The 26,084-nt window shown below is 38.6% G+C and overlaps 1 protein-coding gene across 1 annotated transcript; it reads left to right on the top strand.

The window, feature by feature from the left end:
• Positions 1-19,927: 19,927 nt before the first annotated feature.
• Positions 19,928-21,815, top strand: LOC121988447 (transcription factor MYB106-like). The gene is made up of 3 exons (XM_042541880.1): positions 19,928-20,429; positions 20,507-20,636; positions 20,712-21,815. The coding sequence occupies exons 1-3, from the start codon at positions 20,297-20,299 to the stop codon at positions 21,550-21,552; spliced, it is 1,104 nt and encodes a 367-aa protein (XP_042397814.1). The 5' UTR covers positions 19,928-20,296; the 3' UTR covers positions 21,553-21,815.
• The last annotated feature ends 4,269 nt before the right edge of the window (positions 21,816-26,084 follow it).

Below are 26,084 nucleotides of genomic sequence, written 5' to 3'. Positions count from 1 at the left end.
TGGTGAAGAGCGACCTCGCTCTTATACCACTTGTTAGGGTCAAAATGTGCTAGAAGGGGGGGGGGGTGAATAGCTCATTGTGCGCTCGATGATATGCAGCGAAAAATACAAGAAACACAAATGCAACGCTAACACGAAGGATTTACTTGGTATCCACCTCCAGAAGAAGTGACTAATCCAAGGATCCACACACAACACACACTCTCCATTATGAAAACACTCCTCTACGGTAACTACCAAAGGCGGAGAAGCCTGTATAGGACACACACAACAAGAAGAAAAGAAGAAGCAAATACAAGTAAATCTTACAAGATTTTACAGTATAAAACCCTAGCTTTCTTTTCCCTTCTTGTTTGGAATGCCTCTTGACCTTGGAAGTGCAAGAACACCTTGCTCCAAGAAGCTTCAAGAACTGGCGGTGAGCTCTGTGGAGAGATTGCTGTGTATCTGAGATGAATCGGCCTGTAGCCGTATGAGCTGTGCGAAGAAGAATGCTCGCCAACGGATATAATCTCCGCCAACGGTCAGATCTCAATCGATTGGGGAGGCTTTGGATCGATCGGTCGATCGATCCAGAGCGCCTCTGTGCTCTCTGAAAATCGGCTGAATCGATTGCCCGATCGATTCAGGGTTCTCGCGCGATTTCTTGCACTCCAATCGATCACCCAATCGATTGGAGGCTCCCAATCGATCGGGTGATTGATTGGGAGGGCTTCTGTGCACGCGCAAATTCTCCCCAATCGATCAGGTGATCGATTGGGAGAAGATTTTGTCGCGGCACCTCACCCAATCGATCAACCGATCGATTGGGCATGATTCAATCGATCGGTTGATCGATTGATTCAACTTGATTTGCCCTAATCAATTCCCAAGCCCCTAAAACCCAATATCTGATCAACCATGACCTGTTGGGACATTATGCCTAGCATCCGGTCACCCTCGACCTGCTAGGACTTCCTCACCAAATGTCCGGTCAATCCCTTTGACCCACTTGGACTTTTCTCCTCGTGCCAAGTATCTAGTCAACCCTTTGACCTACTTGGACTTCTCAATACCAGGTGTCCGGTCAACCTTGACCCATCTGGATTTCCACGTTCCTGAATTCACTCACCAGGACTTCCCTTCTACCTAGCTTCACTCACCAGGACTTCCCATCTGCCTGACTTCACTTACCAGGACTTTTACCTAGCTTCACTCATTAGAGTTTCCCATCTGCCTGGCTTCACTCACCAGGACTTTCACCTAGCTTCACTCACTAGAGTTTCCTATCTGCCTGGCTTCACTCACTAGGACTTTCACCTAGCTTCACTCACTAAGATTTTCATACTGCCTAGCTTTACTCACTAGGTCTTTCACCTGGCTTCACTCACCAGGATTTTCCAACTGCCTGACTTCACTCACTAGGACTTCTCAGTCAAGTATCTAGTCAGTTTTGACCTACTTGACTTTTCTTCACATTTAACTAGCCAACCTTGACCAGAGGAGAATTGTACCAACAATCTCCCCAAATGAACGATTGCACTTGCAATCTCCATGTATTATCAGTCTCCATGTATTGTCAAATATCGAAACCCAAACATCAAGACTCAAGCTTGAGCCATCTCAAGCTTAGTCACTTAGGTCAACCTTGACCTAGGGAATATTGCACTAACAATAACTTGCACAAGAAATAACTTCTGTCCAAAATTTATTTGGTAAATTTTTTCTTTTGAGCATGCATCTCATACTTTAAACAATAGTTCTATTTTTTTTCTTTTACTTATATCATTTTGTTGTAGTGCAAAATGAGCTGTCAACTCATGTCATATACCATATTCTCTAAAATATATCTTAGCATCATTTGAAATATATTCTCCATCACAATGAATTCGTAAAGTTTTGATACGAACCCAATTATAATTCTCAACTTCAACTTTAAAATCCTTAAAAGTTTAAAATGCTTGTGACTTTTCTTTGAGAAATTTAATTCATAATTTCCATATGAAATCATCAATGAAAGTAATAAAGAACTTACTCCCATCAAGTGATTCTATTGACATATTTCACAGAGGTCAAAATGAACAAGTTATAATGGCCTTTTAGCTCTCTAAGTTGTTTGTGTTGGATCGATCGCACGTGAGAGGGGGGGATGAATCACGTGGTTTTCAAAACTTTTCTTTTAGGTTTTAAGAACTCAGAGTAAAGTACACAGCGAAAAATAAAAACCACACCAGAAGACACGAGCGGTTTACTTGGTTCAGAGCTTTCAGCAACTCCTACTCCAAGACCTAGGTCACGTGGACCTATCGACGAGTAATCCACTAAAGACCTCTGGAAGAGGAAATTTAGTACAAAGAGAGTTAGAACAAGTGCAACACACTGCACTTGTCCTTTTATAGTAATCAAGTACATAAGTAAAAAGTTATCGACACTTTAGAAATAGAAGTAGGGCCACTCGTGTGTCGGTGTCGGACTACCGTCCATGATCGGAACTTCTCGGAATAGTTGTCGGGTGCAGTAGCTTCACAGCAGAGTCATAGAAGAAGCCTGAAGCAGTCAGAAGTTCAATCGGATGCGCAGTAGCTCGTATAAGTGTTGTATTTCAATGCCTTCTCGAGACAACCTTATAAAAGGCATGGAAGACACCTCCCATGAGGTAGGTTCGATCTCGAATAGCTCGGCACTTATCCAGACTTAGCCAAAATTTATCCTGTGGAAGGCGTCTTCCATAGCCATAGAAGGTGCCTTCTATGAACAATACGAAGGCGCCTTTTATCAAGCTTGAAGGTGCCTTCGGACACTGTTCATCCAAAGGCAAATGTGCTCCTTTGTCCTCAAAACAACTTTAGTCCAATAAACAAAATAATAGCCTGCAAGACAAATATTAGTACAATAATAATGAGTAGTATTAATTAGTTCCTATCTTTCCAGGACTATAAACTAGTCAAGGTCTCAATTTAGGGATCCCAAATGGACTTAAACTGGACCGACGCCTACTGTTCCTTCAACTGGGACACATCCTCACTTGGTTACTCTCCTCTAGTGACTTACCTTAACTTACCATCTTGCCAGATATCCGGTCAGCTCGTCGATCCATCTGGACTTCATGTCAGCTATCTGGTCGACTCGTTAACCTAGCTGGACTTCTTTCTATTGGTGCGGGAAGCATTCGACGATCGAACCTATGTTTTGATTATGTCAAAGGGTTCAAAGTTAAGGTATTTTGTTTACTAATATGTTGAATGAGCATTGCAGGAAAAGTCCTAAGTGTACTTAGGCAAAAGTCCTAGTTGCGGTTAGGCAAGTGGAAAACCCTAGGGGGCGGTAACCCTAGGTCATAGGGGGTGGTAACCCTATGCGGAAAGCCTTGGCGTGTCGAGGTCTTCGGGCAAAAATCCTAGGGGGAGGTAACCCTAGGTTGAAATTCTGGTGTCACGAACTGGGTAGAAAACTGGACGGGTCGTGGACCGGACGTCCAGCATGAAGACCGGAAGACTCGAGTGCCGAGCAAAAGTCCAGTCGGTCTGGAGGACCGAACTGGCAAAAGGTAAAACTCTTCTGAGTGGAGTAGGTGAGGACGCGTTCCCCGGAAGAGGGAACAGTAGGCGTCGGTTCGACCTAGGGTTTTCGGTAGGAAATTTGAAGTTAGAACCGGACAGCCCGAAGGCTGTCAAACATTTCATTTATTATATTTACTATGTACTAACTTTGTGTTGCAGGATATTTTGGGACTAACACATCTTGCAGGTGTTAGGATGTATACTAAAATTCTAGCTTTTGGTATAAACATTTATCTAGAAATAAGAATCACATTGGTCAAATGTCTATATTTACGATAAATGTAGTTGTTCAATTAATTTATATTGTAGATAACATGGTGTGTGGTGTCACACACAGAAGATCATGTTATCGGTTCCTTATAAATTATAAACAGTAGCTCACGACCAAAATGGAAAGGAACAAATCATTGGAAGGTCGTAGTGTAATTAGGTAGTAGTTTATCTTAACTATATAATTACACTAGTACACTTAGAGTGTATTGAGTAGGACCATTAGAGGTCGTTTCTTTTATACTGACTTTATAAAGGAACAAAGACATCAGTTATTATGGAAGTGTGTGCTCTTAATCCTAATATAATAACAAGCACATATATTTGATATTTATTTCTTTAATTTATCAATGGGTGAGATTTAGTTCGATAAATCAATAAGCCCGATAAGTTGGGAAATGATATCACTTATAGTGTGTGTTGTTGATTATAGAAGGAAACTGTGTCCTAGTAATCTAGGTTGAAAATGTCCCCAAGAGGAGCTCATAAGGATTGTCATGTTAAACCCTGCAGGTGGACTTAGTCCGACATGACGATGAAGTTGAGTGGTACTACTCTTGGAGCTAGATATTAATTAAGTGAGTTGTCAGTAACTTACTTAATTAGTGGACATTTGTTATCTTAAACACAGGGAGACTAACACACTCATAATAAGAAGGAGCCCAAAATATAATTTGGGATTGGTGCGGTAGTTCAATAATAGTTCTCTAGTGGAATGAATTATTATTGATAAAATTAAGTTGTGTGTTCGGGGCGAACACGGGATGCTTAATTTTATCGGGAGACCAAAACCAATTCCTCCTCTCGGTCCCTATCGTAGCTTCTTAATTATAGAGTACTATACCCACATATACCCACCTTCTTACCCATCCCATAGGGACCGGCCAAGCTAGCTTGGAGACCAAGCTAGGGCCGGCCAAAGTTTGGTTCATGGGTGCTTCAAGGTGGCCGGCCCTAGCTTGGGTTCAAGCTTGGTGTGGTCGGCCCAAATTAAAATAAAAGGATTTTTATTTTTTAAAATTTTTTCTTATGTGGATAACATGATTTAAAAGAGAGTTTAAAAATTTAAAAATTTCCTTTTATAAGATTCTACAAAAGATTAAGAGAAGAGCTAAATCTCTTTCCTTATTTGTAGATTAAAAGGTTGATTTTAATTTTGGTAAAAACTTTCCTTTTAACCATGTTCATGATTTAAAAGAAAGTTTAAAAAATTAATAATTCTCTTTTATTAGTTTCTACAAAAGATTAAGAAAAGATTTGATATCTTTCCTTATTTGTAGATTAAAAGAGATTTTAATTTTTACAAGATAACTTTCTTTTTATCCACATGTTTAATAGAAAGATTTTAATTTATAAAATTTTCTTTTTATTAATCAATCATGAAGGGAAAATTATTGGAGAAATTTTTATAAATTTTCGGAAGCAAATAAGGAAGTTTTAATTTGTGTTTAAAATTTTATTTGCTTGGAGATTTTATTAGTGGCCGACCATTGTATATTGAATAGAGAAAATTGTTTTAATTAAATAAATTTTCCTTTTCAATGGCAAAAGAATTAAGGAAGTTTTTATTAAATTTTCCTTATTTGCCAAGACCAAGGATTATAAAAGAGGGGGTAGAGGAGGCTTCATGGTGAACATCTCTATTCTATTTTTCCTCTCTTTTCTCCTTGGGTGTGGCCGGCCCCTTCTTTCCTCTCCTCTCCTTTGTGTGGCCGAAACCTTCTCATGGTGGAGATAGCTTTGGTGGCCGAATCTAAGAAGGAGAAGAAGGAGAGAAAAGAAGCCTTTTTTCTAGTATCCCTTGGAGCATTGGTGGTGGTTGAATCTCTTCATCCTTGGAGGTGCTCTTGTTGTGGCCGAACCTTGCAAGGAGGAGAAGAAGGTGCTTTGGTGGTTTCTCATCTCGGAAGATCATTGCCCACACAACATCCGAGATTAGAAGAGGAATACGGTAGAAGACCTAGAGTTTTTTTTGCTTGCAAAAGAAAAGGTATACTAGTATTTAATTTCCGTATCATACTAGTTTTATTTCTTTGTAAAAATACCAAATACAAGAGGCATGCGATTCTAGTATTTCGAATTTGTTTTCGATGTTGTGTTCTTTTATTTTTCTTTTCCTTGTGATTTGATTGTTCTTTTCGGTTGACCTAGAGTTATTTAAGGAAATTAAATATTAGCTTTCCTTAAAAGGCTTTGTCAAGTCGGTGGTGGTTGTTCCCATATCCAAGAAGGCCATGTGCCTCGCCACGTCAGTACTGGAAGCCAATTTTGGAAATAGATATTTAATTATCTTCGTAACCTAGGTGATTTGGATCAAACGTGTTAAGTTCCGCAGGAGATCCAAGTCTAAACCTAAAAGAACAAATAAGTTAAACTTAGGATCAAACGTGTAAAGTTCCGCAGGCGATCCAAGTTTAATTTAAAAGAACACATGGTAGCTAGAAAAAGGTTCAGACCTTTGTACAAAATTTTTGTACAGTGGAACCGTTAGACTTTCCAAGTAGCAACCAACAGCAGGGACTAAAACACAAAGTTTGCCTTGGATGAACAGTACCCGAGGCGATCTCTATGGAGCTTGGAGGCGCCTCGAGTATAAGGCAGAAGCTGGCTGGGAAGAGAAGCTGGAGGCGCCTCCATAGGCATTAGAGGCGCCTTGGGCTGCTTCTTGGAGGTGCCTCTATGGGACATTGGAGGCGGCCTCAGGCAGATAAGAGGCAGCGACGAGAGCTTATCACAGCGATCAACTCGGGATAATTTTTTGGGTCCGAGGCGCCTCCATGGGGCATTGGAGGCACCCTCAACGCCCAATAAAAGGCAGTCTCGAGGCAGCATCAAAGATATCACCTTCTAAGCTATCCCTGTGCAACGAGTTGCTAACGAGACGTTCTGACAAAGCCGCAACTTGACGCCGACAACCCGGAGCTCTGAATCTGCAATTTTCTATTGTCGTCGGTATATTTAGTTGTTCTTTTGATTATTGTACTTCATTCTGTAAACACTTAACAAATTTATAGTTGTTGCCCAACGTAAACGCTCAACGAGCGTGGGCCTTGGAGTAGGAGTCGCCATAGGCTCTGAACCAAGTAAATAGCCAATGTCTTTCTGTGTTTGTCTTTTAGTTTATTCCGCTGTGTTTCTTTGATAAAGTTTTAAATCGTAACGAATTAGCGATGATCACTATTCACCCCCCTCTAGCGCTTCTCGATCCAACAATTGGTATCAGAGCGGGGTTGCTCTGAATTGGTACAACTACCGTTCGAGCATTTTTAAATCATTTTTTCGCTCACTTGGCTACCAGGATTCATAAAATCTAGTACTTAGCCTGGAGGTCTAGAATTCGAATCTTGGGGAAGGCAAAAATCCACTAGCCAGGGGTGGGAAGACCTAGTGAGTAACGACACGGTCGAGGGTCGTCGGTCGATGACATAAGGGGTTGCCATTTGGACCGCTAGTTGGGCCGCCCAAGGGACCGCCAAGGGGTCGCCAAATGGGCCGCCAGTTGGGCCGCCCAAGGGGCCGGGTCGTTACAATAAAAAGGCGCCTTTTTATTGTAACGACCCGACCCCTCGGCCCCTTGGGCGATCCAACTGGTGGCCTATTTGGCAGCCCCTTGGCGACCCCTTATGTCGTCGACCGACCACCCTCGGCCATGCTGTTACTCACTAGGTCTTCCCACCCCTGGCCAGTGGATTTTTACCTTCCCCAGGATTCAAACTCTAGACCTCTAGGCTAAGTACTAGAGTTTATGAATCCTAGTAGCCAAGTGAGCGCCGGGTCGTTAATTACAATAAAAGGCACCTTTTTATTGTAACGACCAAACCCCTCGGCCCCTTGGGCGGCCCAACTGGCGGCCCATTTGGCAGTCCCTTGGGCGACCCAACTGGGCCGCCAAGAGGCTACCCAAGGGGTTGAGGGGCCTGGTCGTTACACTAATGGACTTAGATGTGATTCCTGGTTTGCCCAAAATCATCACAATTTATTGTGATAATAGTGGTGCAGTAGCAAACTCAAAGGAACCACGAGCCTATAAGGCGAGTAAACACATAGAGCGTAAGTACCACCCGATACGAGACATCGTAAAGCGAGGAAAAGTTGTTGTCGTCAAGATTACATCAGCAAATAACCTGACAGATCCTTTCACTAAGGTCCTTCCGGTGAAAACTTTTGATCGACATGTTGAAGGAATGAGAATCAGATGTATGACAGCATAGTCTTTTAGTATAAGTGGGAGATTGTTAGAGTGTATACTAAAAACCTAGCTTTTTGTAAATATTTATTTTGAAATAAAGAATCACATTGGTCAAATGTCTACATTTATATGCTAAGTGTAGTTGTTCAATTAATTTATATTATAGATAACATGGTGTGTGGTGTCACACACAGAAGATCATGTTATCAATTCCTTATAAATTATAAATAGTAGCTCACGACTAAGATGGATAGGAACAAACCATTGGAATAGTCGTAGTGTAATTTGGTATTAGTTTATCTTGACTATAAAATTACACTAGTACACTCTGAGTGTATTGAGCAGGACCATTTAAAGTAAGTTCTTTTTATACTGACTGCATAAAAGAACAAGACCTTTGTTATTATTAGAAGTGTGTGCTCTTAATCCTGATATAATAACAAGCGCATATATTTAGTATTTATTTCTTTAATTTATTAAAGGGTGCGATTTAGTTCGATAAATCAATAGACCTGATAAGTTGAGAAATAATATTATTTATAGTGTGTGTTGTTGATTATAGAAGGAAACTGTGTCATAGAAATCTAGGTTGATGATGTCCCCAAGAGGAGCTCATAAGATTTGTCATGTAAACCCTGCAGGTGGACTTAGTCCGACATGACGATGAAGTTGAGTGGTACTACTCTTGGAGCTAGATATTAATTAAGTGAGTTGTTAGTAACTCATTTAATTAGTGGACATTGTATATCTTAAACACAGGGAGACTAACACACTCATGATAAGAAGGAACACATATAGTAATATGGGATTGGTGCGGTAGTTCAATAATAACTCTTTAGTGGAATGAGATATTATTGATGAACTCGAGTTGGGTGTTCGGGGCGAACACCGGAAGCCCAAGTTCATTGGGAGACCAAAACCAATACCTCCTCTCGGTCACTATCGTAGCCTCTTAATTATAAAGTGTTATATCCACCCATATCCACCTTCTTACCCACCTTAAGGTGGCAGGCCAAGCTTAGCTTGGAGCCCAAGCTAGGGCCAGCCAAACCAAGGTTAGATGGGCCAAGTAGGTGGCCGACCCTAGCTTGAATCCAAGCTTAGGTGGCCGGCCATAATTAAATTAAAATGGATTTTAATTTTTAAAATCTTTCCTTATGTGGAAACCATAATTTTAAAAGAAAGTTTAAAATTTAAATATTTCCTTTTATAGTTTTCTACAAAAAGATTAAGAGAAAGGTTTGATATCTTTCCTTATTTATAGTTAAAAGGAAGATTTTAATTTTTGATAAAACTTTCCTTTTTTGTAACCATCCACATGATTTTAAAAGAGAGTTTTAAAATTAAATCTTTCCTTTTATAGCTTTCTACAAAAGATTAAGAGAAAGATTTGATATCTTTCCTTATTTGTAGTTAAAAGGAAGATTTTAATTTTAGAGAAAACTTTCCTTTTTGTAAATAGAGAGATTTTAATTTATAAAAGTTTTCTTTTATAACCAACCATGAAGGGAATTTTTAAAAGAGAAAATTTTATTTTAAAATGCCCGGAAACAAATTAGGAAGTTTTAATTTTGTGTTTAAATTTTTCTTGTTTGGAAGAGTTGTAGGGACCAGCCACATTAATAAATAAATGGAATTTTTAATTAAATTTTCCTTTTCATTGATAAGGAAATTAAGGAAGTTTTAATTAAAACTTTCCTTATTTGCCAAGACCAAGGAATATAAAAGAAGGGGCAGAGGTATCTCACCTCATAACAATCTATCTCCTCTTCCCCTATTCTTCTTCTTAAGTGGCCGACGACATCATCATCTTGGAGAGATCTTGGTGGCCAGATTTTGCTTGGAGAAGAAGAAGAGATAGGAGGCATTATTTCCTAGCATCCCTTGGAGCTTGGTTGGTGGCCGAAGTTCTTCATCTCTAAGAGATTGTTGGTGGCCGAAACTTGCAAGGAGAAGAAGGAGGCTTGGGTGGATTCTCGTCTCGGTATATCATCGCCCATACAACGTCTGAGATAAGAAGAGGAATATGGCAGAAGATCGTGAGGTCTATAAGCTATAAAAGGTATAACTAGTTATTAGTTTCTGCATCATAACTAGTTCATCCTTTTATTTAGATCTTGAAATACCCAACACAAAAGGCTAATGAATCTAGGTTATCGAATTTATGTTTTCAATTTTGTGTTTCTTTTATTTTTCAAACTTGTGATTAGATTATTCTTTTTGGTTAAACCTAGGGTTACTATAAGGAAATTAAATATTGAATTTCATTGAAAGACTTTGTCTAGGAAGTGGTAGATGCTCCCATACCCAAGAAGGTCTAGTGTCTCGCCATATTTAACCTGGAAGTCGATCTCTGAAATCAATATTTAATTGAATTTGTAACATGGGTGGATTTGGATCAATAATGTTAAGCATCGTTTGCGATCTAAGTCTTAACCACTAAGAACAGATAAGTTGAATTTGGAATCAATAATGTTAAGTTCTGTTTGCGATTCCAAATTTAATTTTTAAAGAACACAATAGGTTGTTAGGAATGGTTCAGGACTTGTACATAATTTTTGTACAGGGAAACCAATACGATATTCCGAGTAGCAACCAACAATATCTACTTCCATGGTCACTAGCATGAAATTAGATAGTGATCATGAAGGATAGTGATCTTAAAGGAAAAGAAGTTGACCCTAAGTTGTATCATAGTGTTATAGGTAGTCTCCTTTATCTCACGGCTAGTAGACTCGATATATAGTTTGCAGTGAGTATGTGTGCAAGATATCAATCTTATGGTAACGAGTCACACTTGAGTGACGTCAAGCGAATTCTTCGATATCTCAAGGGAACTCAAAATGTAGGCCTTGATATCCTCAAACTGAAACCTTTGATCTAGTGGGATATACCGATTCTGATTATGCTGGATGCAAATTAGATTACAAAAGTACTAGTAGCATATGTCAATTTCTAGGGTCCTCTATAGTGAGTTGGTCAAGTAGGAAATAATATTGTGTAGCTTTCTCCACAATCGAAGCGAAATATATCGCTATGGGAGAGTGTGTATCACAATTATTGTGGATGACCCATACTTTAGACGATTATAAACTCACTTACAAAAATGTCCTAGTTCTTTGTGATAATGTGAGCACCATAAACTTAACTAAAAATCTAGTTCACCATTCAAGAACAAAACACATAAAGGTTAAACATCATTTTATTCGTAATCATGTGACTCGAGGTGATATTGTCCTTAATTATATTGAGTCAAAATCCAACTTAGCCGATATTTTCACTAACCTTTTCCCTAAGTTAAAATTAGTTTTTTTTAAGGGAATTGAGAATGTGTTATGTTGACTATACCACAACCCTTCATGATCACTTCAAAGATATAAATTCTTAAAGTCCACTTAACCTTTATTTTGCATCTCACAAAAACATAGGATTTCCCTTGGGTGTTCCTTTGATATGTTTAGATGTGAGTGAGATGTTAGGGAAATTCTCTTGGTCATAATGCTTGTTATGATACATTAATTTGGTTAAGAAGATTGAATTTTTCATGGATCATACATTTGACCAACTATGGGGAAGATCAATATATAATTAATGTGTATTTAATTCAAAGATTATGATTAGACATTTTAAACGTTACCAATAATTTTAATCCACTTAAATCGCTTTGCCCATCTTAGTCATACCTTTGAAATGTCTGAATCCAAGTGTGGGTATAAATTTGAATGAAATTGACATAAATTAGATGTTTTAGGAGTTATCAGATACTTATCAAGGTTCTAAGCAATTGATATCAGTTATCAATGGCTTAGGAACCCAAAATTTCATCATAAATTGGGTCGTAATTGCTTAACCCAATAATTGGGATAAGACAAATTGACTAGATCAATCGATTTAGGAATAAAATCCAGTGCCAAAACTGTGCCAAATCGATTACAGTAGTCAATTTAGCTAATTTATTGCAACCACAAAAGCTTTCTGGATCGATCGCTGAGCCTCCAAATGGATTATAGTGATCGTTATGTTAGACCAGTCAATTAGTCTAATCGATTAGGAGTCATTTTGTCACGAGAATATAAACTTATTGAATCGATCAACCGATCGATTACGAACATACCAATCGATTGCGTCCAAATTCGATCGGAATCGATCAGACAATTGATTAAATCTCATTTAATGGATTGGTGTAACTCGTTAATCGATTAAGAAGCTTGATTTAAACCCCGTGCCCTAACTGAGAGATTCATTCACTTGTTTTTTTTCTCTTTCTCTTGAGCTCTAAAACCTTCGAAACTTTTGCCTGTGCTATGCTCGCTATTTTTCATCTTCGACATCTCCTCGACAATGCCTACATGGTTGAGGTCACTCCGGTAAGTCCTAGGCTTCTCTCGTGTTCTTGTTTCTCCCTTTCAACCTCCTAGTTATAGCTTTTCATTGTCCTCAAACATAGGTTTCTTTTGGTATCGGTGCGATTCCAGTGACTATTTTCTCCGGTGTGGTGTCAGCTAGTCCTTCTCTCTTTGCCATTCACCCTGTAAGAAGAAGAATAGGAAGAGTGCAAGAAATAATATGAAAGCAATAAAATCTATTATTCATTAATATTTGCCCTAAGAACAATATAATATATAATGTTCAAAAAATACTTGGTCAATTGACCAATTAATAAATAACTAATATTTGCCCTAAAGATAATACAATATATAATGTTCAAAAAGTACTTGGTCAATTGACCAATTAATAAATAACAGAATTATTCTAAGAATAATTCTGAGAATAATTATAACAGAATTATTAGAATAATCCAAATACTAATATGATTTGATTTGGTAATTTGATCTAGTCAATTTTGATAATTCTGTTTTATCTCTTTTACACCCTGCTAGGCAAACAATGCTGCCATGGTAAAACCCTAATCCCTAGCTTTCTTTCGATTGTTTAAGTCTTCATGTCAAATTTGCTAATCGGTTTGCTTGACATCTCATTCATGCATCATTCTATCATATTGCTATTATTTCTCATGCATTGTTGGTGCATTCTTTCTTCACCATTAGGAAGAAACAAAAGCAAGTTGAGTATGGTGAGGGTTCATCCCGCCATCATCCACGGACTCTTGCTTTCCAAATGCTTTTCTTCAGCATGCATTCAACTTGAAAAAGTTCAAACTCATTCTGGCTCGGTCAATTGACCTTGCATTATTTCGTCATCATTGTGACGATGTAGTTTGGATCATTGCCCATTATCAGTTGAAAAAGCTTGTTTATTGTGAACATCATATCAATAAAACATTAATAGCTGAATTCCACAATAATTTGTGTACTAGTGTTGACTCAACATATCATACTTGTGTTGCTAATCAAAATATCAACTTTTCTCCTGCAATTCTTTAAAAGTTTCTACATTGTCGTCCATCCATGGATACTCTTATTTTCTATCCCACACTACTAAATCTAATGCCTCCACCTTCTGACCATCTCTCTTTATCTTCTATGTATAAACACTTCTACCAATGACCTCGTCCAGACATCCCTAGTGTCGCGATCAACAGTTTTTTAGTACTTAAGATATCAGCGCCAGACAATGCTTTATTCAAAGTTGTTGTCAATTACCTTTTACCTATTGTGACTCACGCATTAACTGTTATTCCACCTTCTCACATTTTCATGCTATATGCTTTCTGTCATTCTCTTGACATAAACATATCATTGAACATTTTCCACTACATCACTCATTTTGTCACGCCTGTCCATGGTACTATTCATATGCCATTTGGACATATAACGGAGTGGTTAGCATCTTTCAGCATAGATGTCTCACGTGGCAGGCTGCAGCAGATGACAAAGAAGTATTCAAGGGTCTCGGCTTGATCTTTCTCATTGGCTGGCATTGAGACCGAGGGGGATACCGCGAGATGGATTGACGGTTCTCGCGTGGGTGAGGGGTTGTGACTATGAGATGTGGGCCAGGTATCAGTTGGGGCTCCGACGGCAGTAGAGCAGGACGATGATGTTGCTGACAACGTATATAGCGATGATGACGATCTTCGATCTCATGTTCTGGAGCTCAAGAAGACTATGAACACACACTTCAAGGAGATGCTCATGGGCCACGCTATTGATATGACTGAGGTGCGCACCAAGCTTGCGACCATTGAGCACCGACATATTGATCTGCAAAACAGCATTGATTCTTTGGTTGATCTAGTACGCTCGTGGATGTTAGTTCATCCTCCTCCTCCAGTGAGTATTATCTCTTCTGTTATCGCCGCTCCTCCGAGTGTTGCTAACCCCCCAATGGATATTGACCTTATTGATAATGATATTGTTGAGTTCTATGCCCCTCTTTGACATATGCAGTTCACGCTCTTTGTATGAATGTTTGATTTGTGTTTAGATATTTTTTTTTTGTTGTACTGCAGCTACTCTTTACATGTGATATATCATATATGTAAGGTTTATGATTTTTTTTGTTGTTACCGATGTGTACTTCGTCTTGTTATTCCATTACTGATTATTTGCTTGCATGATACGTAGGGGTGTATCCTATCGTTCATTGCTTTGGGGGAGTACCCTTATCTTGATTATGTCTATGTTTCTATATGTTTTAGGGGTGTGCCAATTTCCTTTGGGTGTATATATTGAGGGAGAGTTCTTTATCATTTGTGTCTTCTTTTGTATTAACTTCATTTTGATATTTTCCAAAAAGGGAGATTTAATGTATTTAAGTTCATGGTTCTTATGACATGATCTTTTCATGCTTGTTAATTAATTCATGTTGATTGCAATTCTTATGCCTATTATACATCTTGATAATATTATGATATGTTAAAAAATAGCATAAATTTAAATAGATTGTCAAACATCAAAAAGAAGGAAGTGCTCAAAAAGAAAATCTGTAATCAATTGAGAATTCTTTCTAATGATTAGCGGCGATGAAAAGCTTAGAAATGGCTAGATTTTGAAGCGTTCAAAAGGGGAGATTTGGGCACAAAGAAAAATAATTGTTCCATTGCTCACAAGTGCTCAAGTTCAAGTGCTCAAGCACTCATCCTTATTCCATCTTCAAGCTACTCAAAGAAGGAGAAGCTGCACCAAAACTGTAATCTCTTCTCTTTTTCTTCCTTGTGAACTATTTTATTTGAGAGAGAGAGAGCTATAAACTATGTAAGGTTTCTCCACCTTTGGCGTTGTTCTGATAAGAAGTTTCATAATGGATGTTGTGACCGTGGTGTGGATCCTTGGATTAGTCACTTCTAGGAGGTGGATATCAAGTAAACACAAGGAGTTAACATTGCTTCTAAATTTTTGTGCAACCAAGAAGATCAAAAAATCGAAATGATCTATTCGCCTCCCCCCCCTAACTCAACCAGTCTTTGACAATAAGTTGTTAGAAGTCACACCAATCTTTACAATAACTTGATTGTCTTTTGATATAGTGCAAGCATTATGATGCATATGTAAATCATACCCTTTCTTCCTAAGATGACAAACACTAAGCAAGTTGCTTTTTAAATCAAGAACAAAATAAACTTAAGATAATTTCTTAATATTTTCAAACTTAGTTTTAAAGAAAATCTCATCCATTGCTTCAATTTTGTAAGTATTAGCATCACCAATCATCACTTTACCATGATTAATTTTAGATAAACTGAAAAATATTTTTTTGTTATCTGTCGTGTTTGCTAGCTCCACTATTTAGGTACCACATTTCATCAACTTTATTATCATTAGAAGCAAGCAATTAAGTTTCTTCATTCTTACTTTGATGAATAAGGTCATTTTCAGTTTGCTTATCATCTTCTTGTTTAAACCAACAATGTGTAGTTTGTGGCAATGGTTACACTTGATATAACCATTTTTTTACCATCTATTTGTTTGTGCCAACCATCTTTAGCTTTATGTCCTGATTTTTGATAATAACTACATTCAATATAACCACGTCCTCGACCTCTTTGATAACTACCATCTTCTGTTCCTCTTTGAAACTTGAAGCTTGGATTTTTATTGTTATTATTTTGATGATGTTGTTGATTATTTCTTTCTCTTCTGTGAGAACTTGAATCAACACATCCTCTAAAAATTTTGCCCCTATCGTGTTAGGATGAACCACGACCTCTAATAAAAACTTAAGATTTAAGAGCTTGATCAAATTGTTGTGATGGGGAAAATAATAAATTAATTTTTCACTTCATGGGATTTGAGAATGCCTTGTACATTCTCTAAAATCATGCTCTTTAAATATCTTGTTTGCTCAATAACAGTAATAAGACTAAAATATTTTTCATGAGAGAATGAAGTACCTTTTGTACAATTCTGAGATCATCCAAATGTTCATCATTCGAAGTCATTTGATATTATTGCTTTGTGGATGTTCTTGTACACCCCTTTGTCTATTGCGAGATTGATCTAATTGAGAGTATGAGTACCCTTCTTTTGATTATCCACCAAAACTTTCTTTCAATATCACTCAAGGCTTCTTCATCTTCAAGCTCAATAAACCCTTTATTGACTATATTTTATAAGTCGAATACTTTCAGCCAAATTTCAAATCTACTACTCTAATAATTATAATATTGTCCGTTAAAAGTTTGCGGAAATGGAGTAGTAACATTTCTAGATGTCATTTTTATTGAGCTTCATCTCGCTTTAATACCAATTGAAAGGTAGAAGATATGATATTTATGAATAGAAGAGGACTCTAACAATTTAGAGAAGGAATATAGTTAAGGAAGAAAAGTAATTTTTTTCTCTCAATATAATTTTTCATATCACAATGTGGCTTATATAACCATGACAAAGAAAGTCCAAAGAACAATTTGGATTTTCCTACATTAAACAAATCATTATATTTTTCTAATTAAATATATGTACTTGACAATTTAATTCAACATAATAACTTAATTAGCCACTACATAATTCAATCAAATTTGACTTAGATGAAGATTCATAGTGCAATTTAATTTAGTCTTCCAAGCATGTAATTTGGTTTACACTTCTAGTCCACCACGATAATTCTTCTGAACCCTGAGCCATAGAGTTGAAAAGGCTTCTGAGCCTCGGGACCATGATGCAGTGGCAAAGCACTTTTTCAATTTCCTAGGTATTTAAGGATTGAGTCTCAATTTCGATGAATTAACTGATTAATTTCTTTTAATGAGTGGTTGATCTAAGAATGCTGGGTTGATGAACCATTTTACTACGTACACTTCCCAATTTATTCTGGTGGCCGTGGGACGAGCCGATTGCTTATAGAATATTAAAAAAATATTAAAAAAATATTACATAGCTTCATTTTCATCTTAATATCTGATATCAACTAAAAAAATATTAAAAAAAAAATAAGGAGTCTGAGAATGAGAAGAAGAAGAAGAAATTGTATTATATAAACATTATTAATCACAATAAATAAAATTAATGACACGCAGTTACGCAGCTTCGCTTTCATCTTCTTCCTCCCGCAGCGCCCCCTGAAACAGGGCACTTCTCTTCGTCATCGTCATTAGCTGATCACTTTAAGGCAGGAGGAAATTTCTGAACAAGATGGAAGTAGCTAGATTCGCAGCTAAAGGTTGCATGCTCTTATCTGTTATCAAGATTTCATCTTTGGTCCAGCAGGAGAAGGAGGAGGTGAACTCGTAGCCAAAAACGACTTGCCGGGTTCCTCAAAATTAGCATTTGTATGCCGGCAAGTCATCCTTGGCTGCGAACGCTGCCCTCATCCTCCCATGCAAGACCTCACATGATCCAACACACAAACAGAGAGAGAGAGAGAGATGAGAATGGTGAAGAATCTTTGTGTTGTTTATTGTGGCACAAGGAATCATTCCTGGAAAGGGGAAGGAGAAGATGGCATTGGCGAAGAGGGGGGAAGGTTTCGTGACATAGAAAAGGAGGATGTAGAATGGAGTTATGGAGCAGTGGAGAAAGAAAACAGCAGGGGGGATCTACTTGTTCATGGTGCAGTGCTCTGGGTGCCCTAGGATTTGACATGGCAGAAGCAGGAGAAACCTATGAACAGTGGAAAGCTTGGGCCGGGTCCTGAGTCCTGCTCTATCTGATTGACACGTCCATGTCCTGTTCATCACCAAGGAGAAGATGGATGCAGAGGACTGCTGAATTCATGCCCAATTAATTTCCTTAGACTTGTCATTGTACTGTTTTATTCAGTTTTTTTCTTTTTCCTTCCAGCAATTTAACAAACTAATAAACAGTGTAGTTTTCTTGCTGAATAAAAATAAAAATAAAAACTTAATTATTGTGGCATTGCTGATTTTTTTCTATTTATTTTATTTTTTTCTTCAAAATTTTGAATTATTAAGGTTCGTCAATAACTTTAGGGTTGGCATCTTTTATCTTTTTAATCTCCATAGTACGGATTGACAAGGTGTAAATGTTTTAGGGTGAAGTGCAAGGGTGTTCAATTATCACTAAGATATTTACGGTTCGATTCTTAACTATGAAGCATTTGTAAAGATTTTTCTTTCAAATAGGACTCAACTAAAGGATGTTGGACTTCTGGATTATCCGTCCATTATTATTATTATTATTATATTATGATTTTATCTGTTCCATGGTGTGATTCTCAACTATAGCATATTAAAGGATTTTTTTTAAGAATAATAAACCTGAAATGTTGGACGGTTGGCTGCTTATTCAAAAAAAAAAATACACAAATTAAAGGAGAAGATTATTTATTATTTGATTAAATACAATTATTAATTTAATAATAATTAATCATCATTATCTAAGGTGACCAATGACCCCATCAATCTTTTTGTCTTTCATATTCTAATGTTTAATTTTCACTTTATGTAATTCTTTTTTGTTTTTTATACTTCCTAATATGGGATAAGTGGTGTTTTCTCCTCTCTCTCTCTCTCTCTCTCTCTCTCTCTCTCTTTTATTTAAGATATGGCTTTAATTTGGATTATATTATGAATTTATTATGAATATTGGATGCATAAAAATTAAATTCAAGGGATGACTTAAACCTAGGCGAGTTTATAACAAATAATCTGTAAGATTACAAATGCAAAATTATAGAAAATCTTGATTATTTCATAAGCAATGAAATTGGACAAAATGTGACACTTAAATTTGTGCTACCAAAACTATTCATCAAGGGAAGCTCACATATTTGAAGGACCATACACAATTAACTTCTACTTTTCCGACCTTTTTATTTTGCCCCACAATTGAGTGATTGACTATGGAGGGGCACCCTAATAAAGAGGGCTATCCCAATGTCTCATTCGTTAATATTTGGCTTCTTCCATACACTATTACCTTTTTTTTCTTTTCTTTCTTTCTTTCAATTCAATGGGGACTTCAACTACCCATAAGAATTACAAAGATTAATCGATTGTCACGAAGACATTTTGATGTGTGTGTGTGTTTTTTTTTTGATAAATTTATAGTTTAATCTCCCGCGAGTGTGCGGTAAGAGAATCAGAATTTGAATATTTTAGAAATCAACCTCTAAATATGTATAAGTTGCGTCTATCTGCAGGATTAATCGGGCCATCCACCTACATAATGTTTTCCTTTACTTTGGTAATTTGCCTCAACCTTCCAGTTAGATGGAAAAAGATAATGACATTTGTGCTTTGGGAATCGTTTGGTCCACTTTGCTATGAAGTGTAGCCATAACTATGAGCTTGAAGCTTAAGCAGAGAAACAAGCCAAATTATTCACGATCCATAAATACATTAGACAAAGGTTGTCACACTGGCCATGGCTCCACCCAAATCCACCACCTTCCATTAATCTCGTGGGGGACCATGATTTCTTTTCAGTCACCATAATGCGTGCCATCAGCATGAAGATTTATGAACCTTACCATATAACATTACTACAAGAGTCAAAAGGAAAAGAACGAATAGAGTTTGCACTGTACTGACCTATATGTTCGATTGAGTTATATGTAAGCTCTGGGCAAAATTCAGACTGGAAAAGAGAACTGCAAGCGAAGCTTTCAGCTGATCGCACTGATGTGGATGAATGCGCTTTAATTTCTTCCATTGTTAATGAAAAAGCTTCAGTAAAAGAGAGCTCCGAGGGCAAGTTGAGGTTATAAACAAGGATTAATGTGTGATGCTAACCACCATTAGGGTTATTTATGTCAGTGCCATTTCTGTCTGCATTGCATGCTGCTCTCTCTTCTCTCTCCCTCTCTCTCAGCAATAAAGACCACGGTCTTTTGGTGTAGCATAATACTAAAGCTCGAGCGGGGCATGAGATGGACGGGTCGATGGGAATGAGAGCTTGAGCGTTTGGCAGACTGCAGGTTGAGTCTCAGTCGTGCGATGGGCCGGTCGCCGTGCTGCGAGAAGGTGGGGCTGAAGAAAGGGCCGTGGACGCCGGAGGAGGACCAGAAGCTGCTGGCCTACATCGACAAGCATGGACATGGAAGCTGGAGGGCTTTGCCGGCGAAAGCTGGTGAGCTGAATTCCCTACTTGTTTGGGTGGCTGCCAAAATGTGAGGGATGAAGTGTGACTCTTTGCTATGTTTGCAGGACTCCAGAGGTGCGGGAAGAGTTGCAGGTTGCGGTGGACCAACTACCTGAGACCCGACATCAAGAGGGGGGAATTCAGCATGCAGGAGGAGCAGACCATCATCCAACTCCATGCTTTGCTTGGCAACAGGTCGGCTCTGTTTCTTGTTTGAACAGAAGGTGATTTTGTTGAAAGAATTCTCATTGGTCTTCTTCTCTGTTCCAGATGGTCTGCAATTGCCACCCATCTGCCTAAGAGAACGGACAATGAGATCAAGAACTACTGGAATACGCACCTGAAGAAGCGGCTGGCGAAGATGGGCATCGATCCCTGCACGCACAAGGCTAAAAGTGACGCCCTCAGCTCCGCCGACGGCGACTCCCGGAGCTCCACCAACCTCAGCCACATGGCGCAGTGGGAGAGCGCGCGCCTAGAGGCAGAGGCGCGACTTGTGAGGGAGTCCAAGCTCCGTGCAGTTTCCAACCCAGCCGCCATTCTTCAGCACCCAATGGGCACGGCGGCAGCATCACCCTCCGCGGCCAAGCCCAGCCTCGACGTGATCCGTGCGTGGCTGGTGAAGCACCAGCCCGCGGAGCATGGCGAAAGGTCAGACCTCGAGTCACCCACCTCCACGTTGAACTTCGCGGAAAGTCGGCTGCTGATGGCGGCCGCGGCTGGCAGAGTGCCCGGCAATGCGACGGCCGGCGGCTACCAAGGAGGTGAGAACATGGAGCCAGAGATTAGGATCGACAGCTTTGCGGGATTCTCTACGGAGCATTTCCTCGCCGGCGGCGGCGATGGAGAAGCGCCGTGGCTAGCGGAGACATGCGGATGGGGCCAATTCGGAGCAGGATTCACCGGAATGCTTCTAGGTGATAAGAATTCCGGTTGCTGTGGTGATTCTTACACGAACAATGGCTGCGTTCCAGAGGAAGAGGAAGAAGAAGAGCCGGTGGATAAGGAAGAACTAGTGGAAGGAGGAGAGAACAAGAGCTACTGGAACACCATTTTCAACTCCATCAACTCTTCGTCGTCTTCCACCTCCCCGCCAGTGTTCTACAATTGAACTCCATAGCTATGACTGCGATTAAGTTCCTGCTTGCTTGTTTCAAGAACTTCACTGCAGTGCTTCCCTCCAACTGAATCTACAAGAAACAGAAAAGAATAATAATAATAATAATAATAATAATATAAAATTAAGTGCTTGAATGGTTCTAGATTATGATTTCTGTTTGTTTGAAGCTAGCTAATGTATCACTTTGCTCATACTTTTATGTATCATGCTATCGATAAAGAAATTCAATGTTAGAGAGACATGGTTGAGATCCAGAAATACAATCCTCAAAGAACTGAATAAGCATAAAAGAACAATTTAAATTCTCCTCAAAACTCTGGATTTTCAAAAATTCAAAAATTGAAACAAAGCATGCTCCTCAGCTACAAGGCTTTCTGTGCTCCTTAAATTGTAGCTGTAACACAGTTTGGCCATGACAGTAATTAATTGATGCTACAGTGTTCATAACCTAATGAGATATAAAACATTACAGTAAGATGTGGTAGTCCCAGCCAATCTGGGCCTACCCCACAGAGATGAGTGTGGTGTACTAGGGGAATCAAGAGAGACAAAACCCACATGGTCATAACTGTCTCTGTTTACATAAAAAGAGTGAGAAGAAAGAAAACTTTTAAGTGAAGAGCTTTTTCCCTGTAAAAGTTGTCTGATCCAATTAGCTCAAAAGAATTAGAAAGAAGCGATAACTGCTAATTTTAATATACACATATACTTTTAACTTCACAACAAACCAGATACATGTTCTAAATATTTTTAACTTCACTACCTTTTGCATCATCCACTTTCCATATGTTGATAGAGGATGGGCATGGTCCACTTTGAGGTTATTTATGCATGAAAACACAAACCAGCAGTGCAATCTTCAAACTGAAGTTATTCGAAGAAGTTACAACATGGTTTCTTTTCTGGTAGAGCTTCTCGCTGCAGAAACATTCAGAAAAGAAATATCAAAAGAGGAGCTATAGACCAATTTAGAGGTTTTATAGACCCAAATTAGGGTCTTAGTCAAAGAACAAATATTAATGTAGTCCACGCTATCAAACACCATTAACTAAATTTAAAATTGTTTTTGGCAAGTATAATTTAACAGTTGAAGATGTAAGAACACACAGTCCAGGATAAATTTGCATGAATTACAGTTGTTGGGCAAAATTATCCTCCATCTCAGACCAGAATTAACATTTCTTTTCGCCCGAACAATCAAACAGTTTCAGAACATGAGCAGGTCAAAAAGCATTTATGACAAGATTGCATCTAGGTAGTTTATTGCAAGGTAGATCTGAGCAATGTACTGAGTTCCCTAGGCAGTATACCAACACTGACTGCGTCCTGCAATAGATCATGTAGATGAGAGTCAAGAGTATGCGGTCCACCAGTGAGCAAATCAACCTCAGTAAAATGTAATAAGTTTCTTTCTACTTTCTACTTTCTTCTTTTGCTTTAGCTTTTGCTTTTGCTTTTGCTTTGCTAAGTTCAGTTCGACAGTCAAACAAAATAAATCATCCAAGCAAGATGAGATATGAAAGCATATCCTAATCTATTGCCCTGCATCAGATAAATTGTTATAAGTCACTTTCGCCTCATTTAAGACTGTTGCTGTTAACACCACAAATTAAAGGCTAGTTGAATCATCATAGATGGTCTTACCATATGTATGAACCATAAGGAAGATTTTAGCATAAACAGTTGCTGAATTCTAGATTATCCGTCCCCAGCTTGAACATAGAACTTATCAGTGTATGCTAATCGTACCCAGTCACCCAGGTTCTTCTTTCATACTCAAAAACTTATAGCAGAGTTTGCTAATCGCTATCTAGTAGGTCATTATCCTTCAACGGAAAAAAAAAATGATATGCAGACTTATAGAATACATATTTTGGCGACCCGTCTAAAAGAGGTTTTGATAGGTTAACATTCTACTGCAGAAACAGACACCAATTTTTGCCACTATACTAACAGCAAGAAACAGGTACGGGGAGACAAATTAAGAAAAGGAAAATGAAAGTGGAACCAAGGTTTCAAGCAAAAGAGCAATATATTAGCAAATCGGAATTTCAAAAGCATGCAAATCTAAACAAAATAAGATATGATGAAATATCACCTTATACAGCAAAGAATTATGTTTTACAGACAAATGTAAGAACAAGATCACTCTCTGCCAATCCAACGAGCCATTATCATAGGTACAAGCGTTCCAAAAGCCATTTCCATAGAAAGCTTAAAAAACCAACAGCAGAATATATAGCCTTCAGGTGAAGGCATTACAGATTAACGATATTGCAAAAACAAATGAGGAGTCTCAAATTGGAGGTGATCCAAAATTTTGATAAACTCATGCATGTGTATCTCAACAGGTAATTATTTTCTTTCTATTTATAATGAGCCATGTTGATTCTGCTCAAGCCAAAAAAAAAAAAAAAGCAACCGGAAAATGCAATCAGTGACATTCTAGTTGTCGCAGAGCATGAATCATATCTAATTAGTTAACATACGTAGACATAGCATGCAAACAGTGATCAAATAATCAATTTGAACACATTCTGTACATTACTGCATATATGTGGCCATTAATTTTGATGCTGTTTCTGTTTCTCTGTACATTTGCAGGTGTTTATTGATATGAATGTTCCTAATAACTTTACTTAAAACTCAATGGAGAGAGAAAATTCATGTAGCTGGTCCTAAAATAGTTGGGACAAGCGTAGCTTGCTTATGATTATGAATCATAGTACTTAGGTAAATGGAAAATCTTTCAAAGGCATCATCTTTTTGAGGAGCAACAATCTTAAGCAACCTTACTCTCATAAAGAGCAGAAAATAGTACCAAACACAGATTTTTTTCACGGTGATATAATTATCAAATGGTCAATTGTCATTAGTCATTGAACTTACAAGTGTCAACAGGACATTACACAAGTGCATTCCACGAACCAACAAACCAGCAAATAGAATAAGACTAGTGAATTGAGGATGATCTCATAAATTACAAATATGTGGTTGGCAGTTTAAGCCCTGGAAAACAGAAGGTGACTGCTCCTTGTGACTTATCCTGGCGCAGCCAAAGAAATATTACCATTGGGTTCTTGATAGAGGATCCTAGTTACTCGACAGGAAGGACCTGAAGCTCAGTAATTGATTTTGATCTTTGGTCAACAGAATATCAAATACCATTTGCGCACAACACATTGCAAAGAAGACTGCGCTTTCTTAACAACTTTCAATTTGCATAAGAAACAACCTTTAAAAGATTAACTTACTAAAAAGATTTGACGAGAGATCTTTAACCAGTTTAGCCATGTAAAAATTATTTCTTGCAACACGAATGGAAGGATCAGAATACAGGTTTGCCAAATGCTGCGCTCTTCATACTGTTTATTGAATTTACTCTGAGAAAATGAAAATGCTCTCGAAAATTGAATTTTGGGGGTAACGATCCCTTGGATTGCAGACCCCACAGCTGTTTATACCTTGGCAGCATTCTAGACTCCTGGCTAAACCGCAGCAGCCATGGGTTTGACAATAGGCCCGTCTTCAAACCCAAGGTTCTGTTGAATTTTGTTTTTAAATTCAAAGCATTTTTTTTTTGTAGTGTTTTTAGTTCCACATTGCTAAGTGGAGAAGCTTGGAAGGGCTTATATAGGAAGCCCTTCCATCCTTGCTTAGCAATGATAAGAGGACCTACACGCATGCGCGGGTCAAGCCCAAATCGAGTGGATTTGGGGGGTTCGAGCCGAAAATCCATAAATCGGGCGTCACGTGCGCGCGTTAGCAGGGGGGGTGCAAATCCCCAGCCCGTGGGCCTTGCGCTCACGGGCGGCTCGGTCTGTTTTTGCTGGTTTGGTTCAGTCTGAACCAAACCAGTTTGGTTTCCGGTTCTGGTTCGATCTGAACCAAAACCAAACCAGAGTTTGGTTCCGCGCGTGAGGAAGCGAAGCAGCGCTTCGGTACTGTCCGCGTCGCGTGAGGATGCGAAACAACGCATCCGCGCGTGAGAAGAGGAAGCAGAAGCAAAGTGTGCGTCCGCTGCTTCAAGTGTATAAATACACTTCCTCACTTCCTTCTCAACTCACTCCGAAGCAAAGCATTCCTTCTCCTTGCTGCTTCTTCTTCTTCCTTCTGAGTTCTGAGGCTTGGTTCGCGATCTGAGGTTGAGTCCGAGTGCGGCGCTCGTTTTGGAGTGCACCTACGAGCGACGCGAGCGGTTGTCGGATCTTGGGAGGATTTTGCCGGAGAGCCTCTGCACCGTGGGCGGCAATCAATTCTCTAAAGACAGTCGGCACGTCCGACGCTTCGACCGGAGATACACAATTTCTTAACCCTTACTGTTATTAACGTTTATTGCATGCTCGTCATTTATTGGTGCAATTATAGATTACTGTATTAGCGTAATTAGTTCTATTTCAATTACTACAGTTTTAGAGAATTGATTGTAGCATCAATAAACATGATGAACGATAGGGTAACGGGGTCTGATGAGGCTAGCGCCCGACCCGAAAGATTTTTCGGGCAAAACTTCAGACGTTGGC

The sequence above is a fragment of the Zingiber officinale genome, chromosome 6B, assembly GCF_018446385.1.
Source record: "Zingiber officinale cultivar Zhangliang chromosome 6B, Zo_v1.1, whole genome shotgun sequence".
In the NCBI taxonomy this organism is placed as follows: Eukaryota; Viridiplantae; Streptophyta; class Magnoliopsida; order Zingiberales; family Zingiberaceae; genus Zingiber; species Zingiber officinale.
The sequence above is the reverse complement of the archived record's forward strand: the minus strand, read 5'-3'. Positions and strand labels throughout refer to the sequence as shown.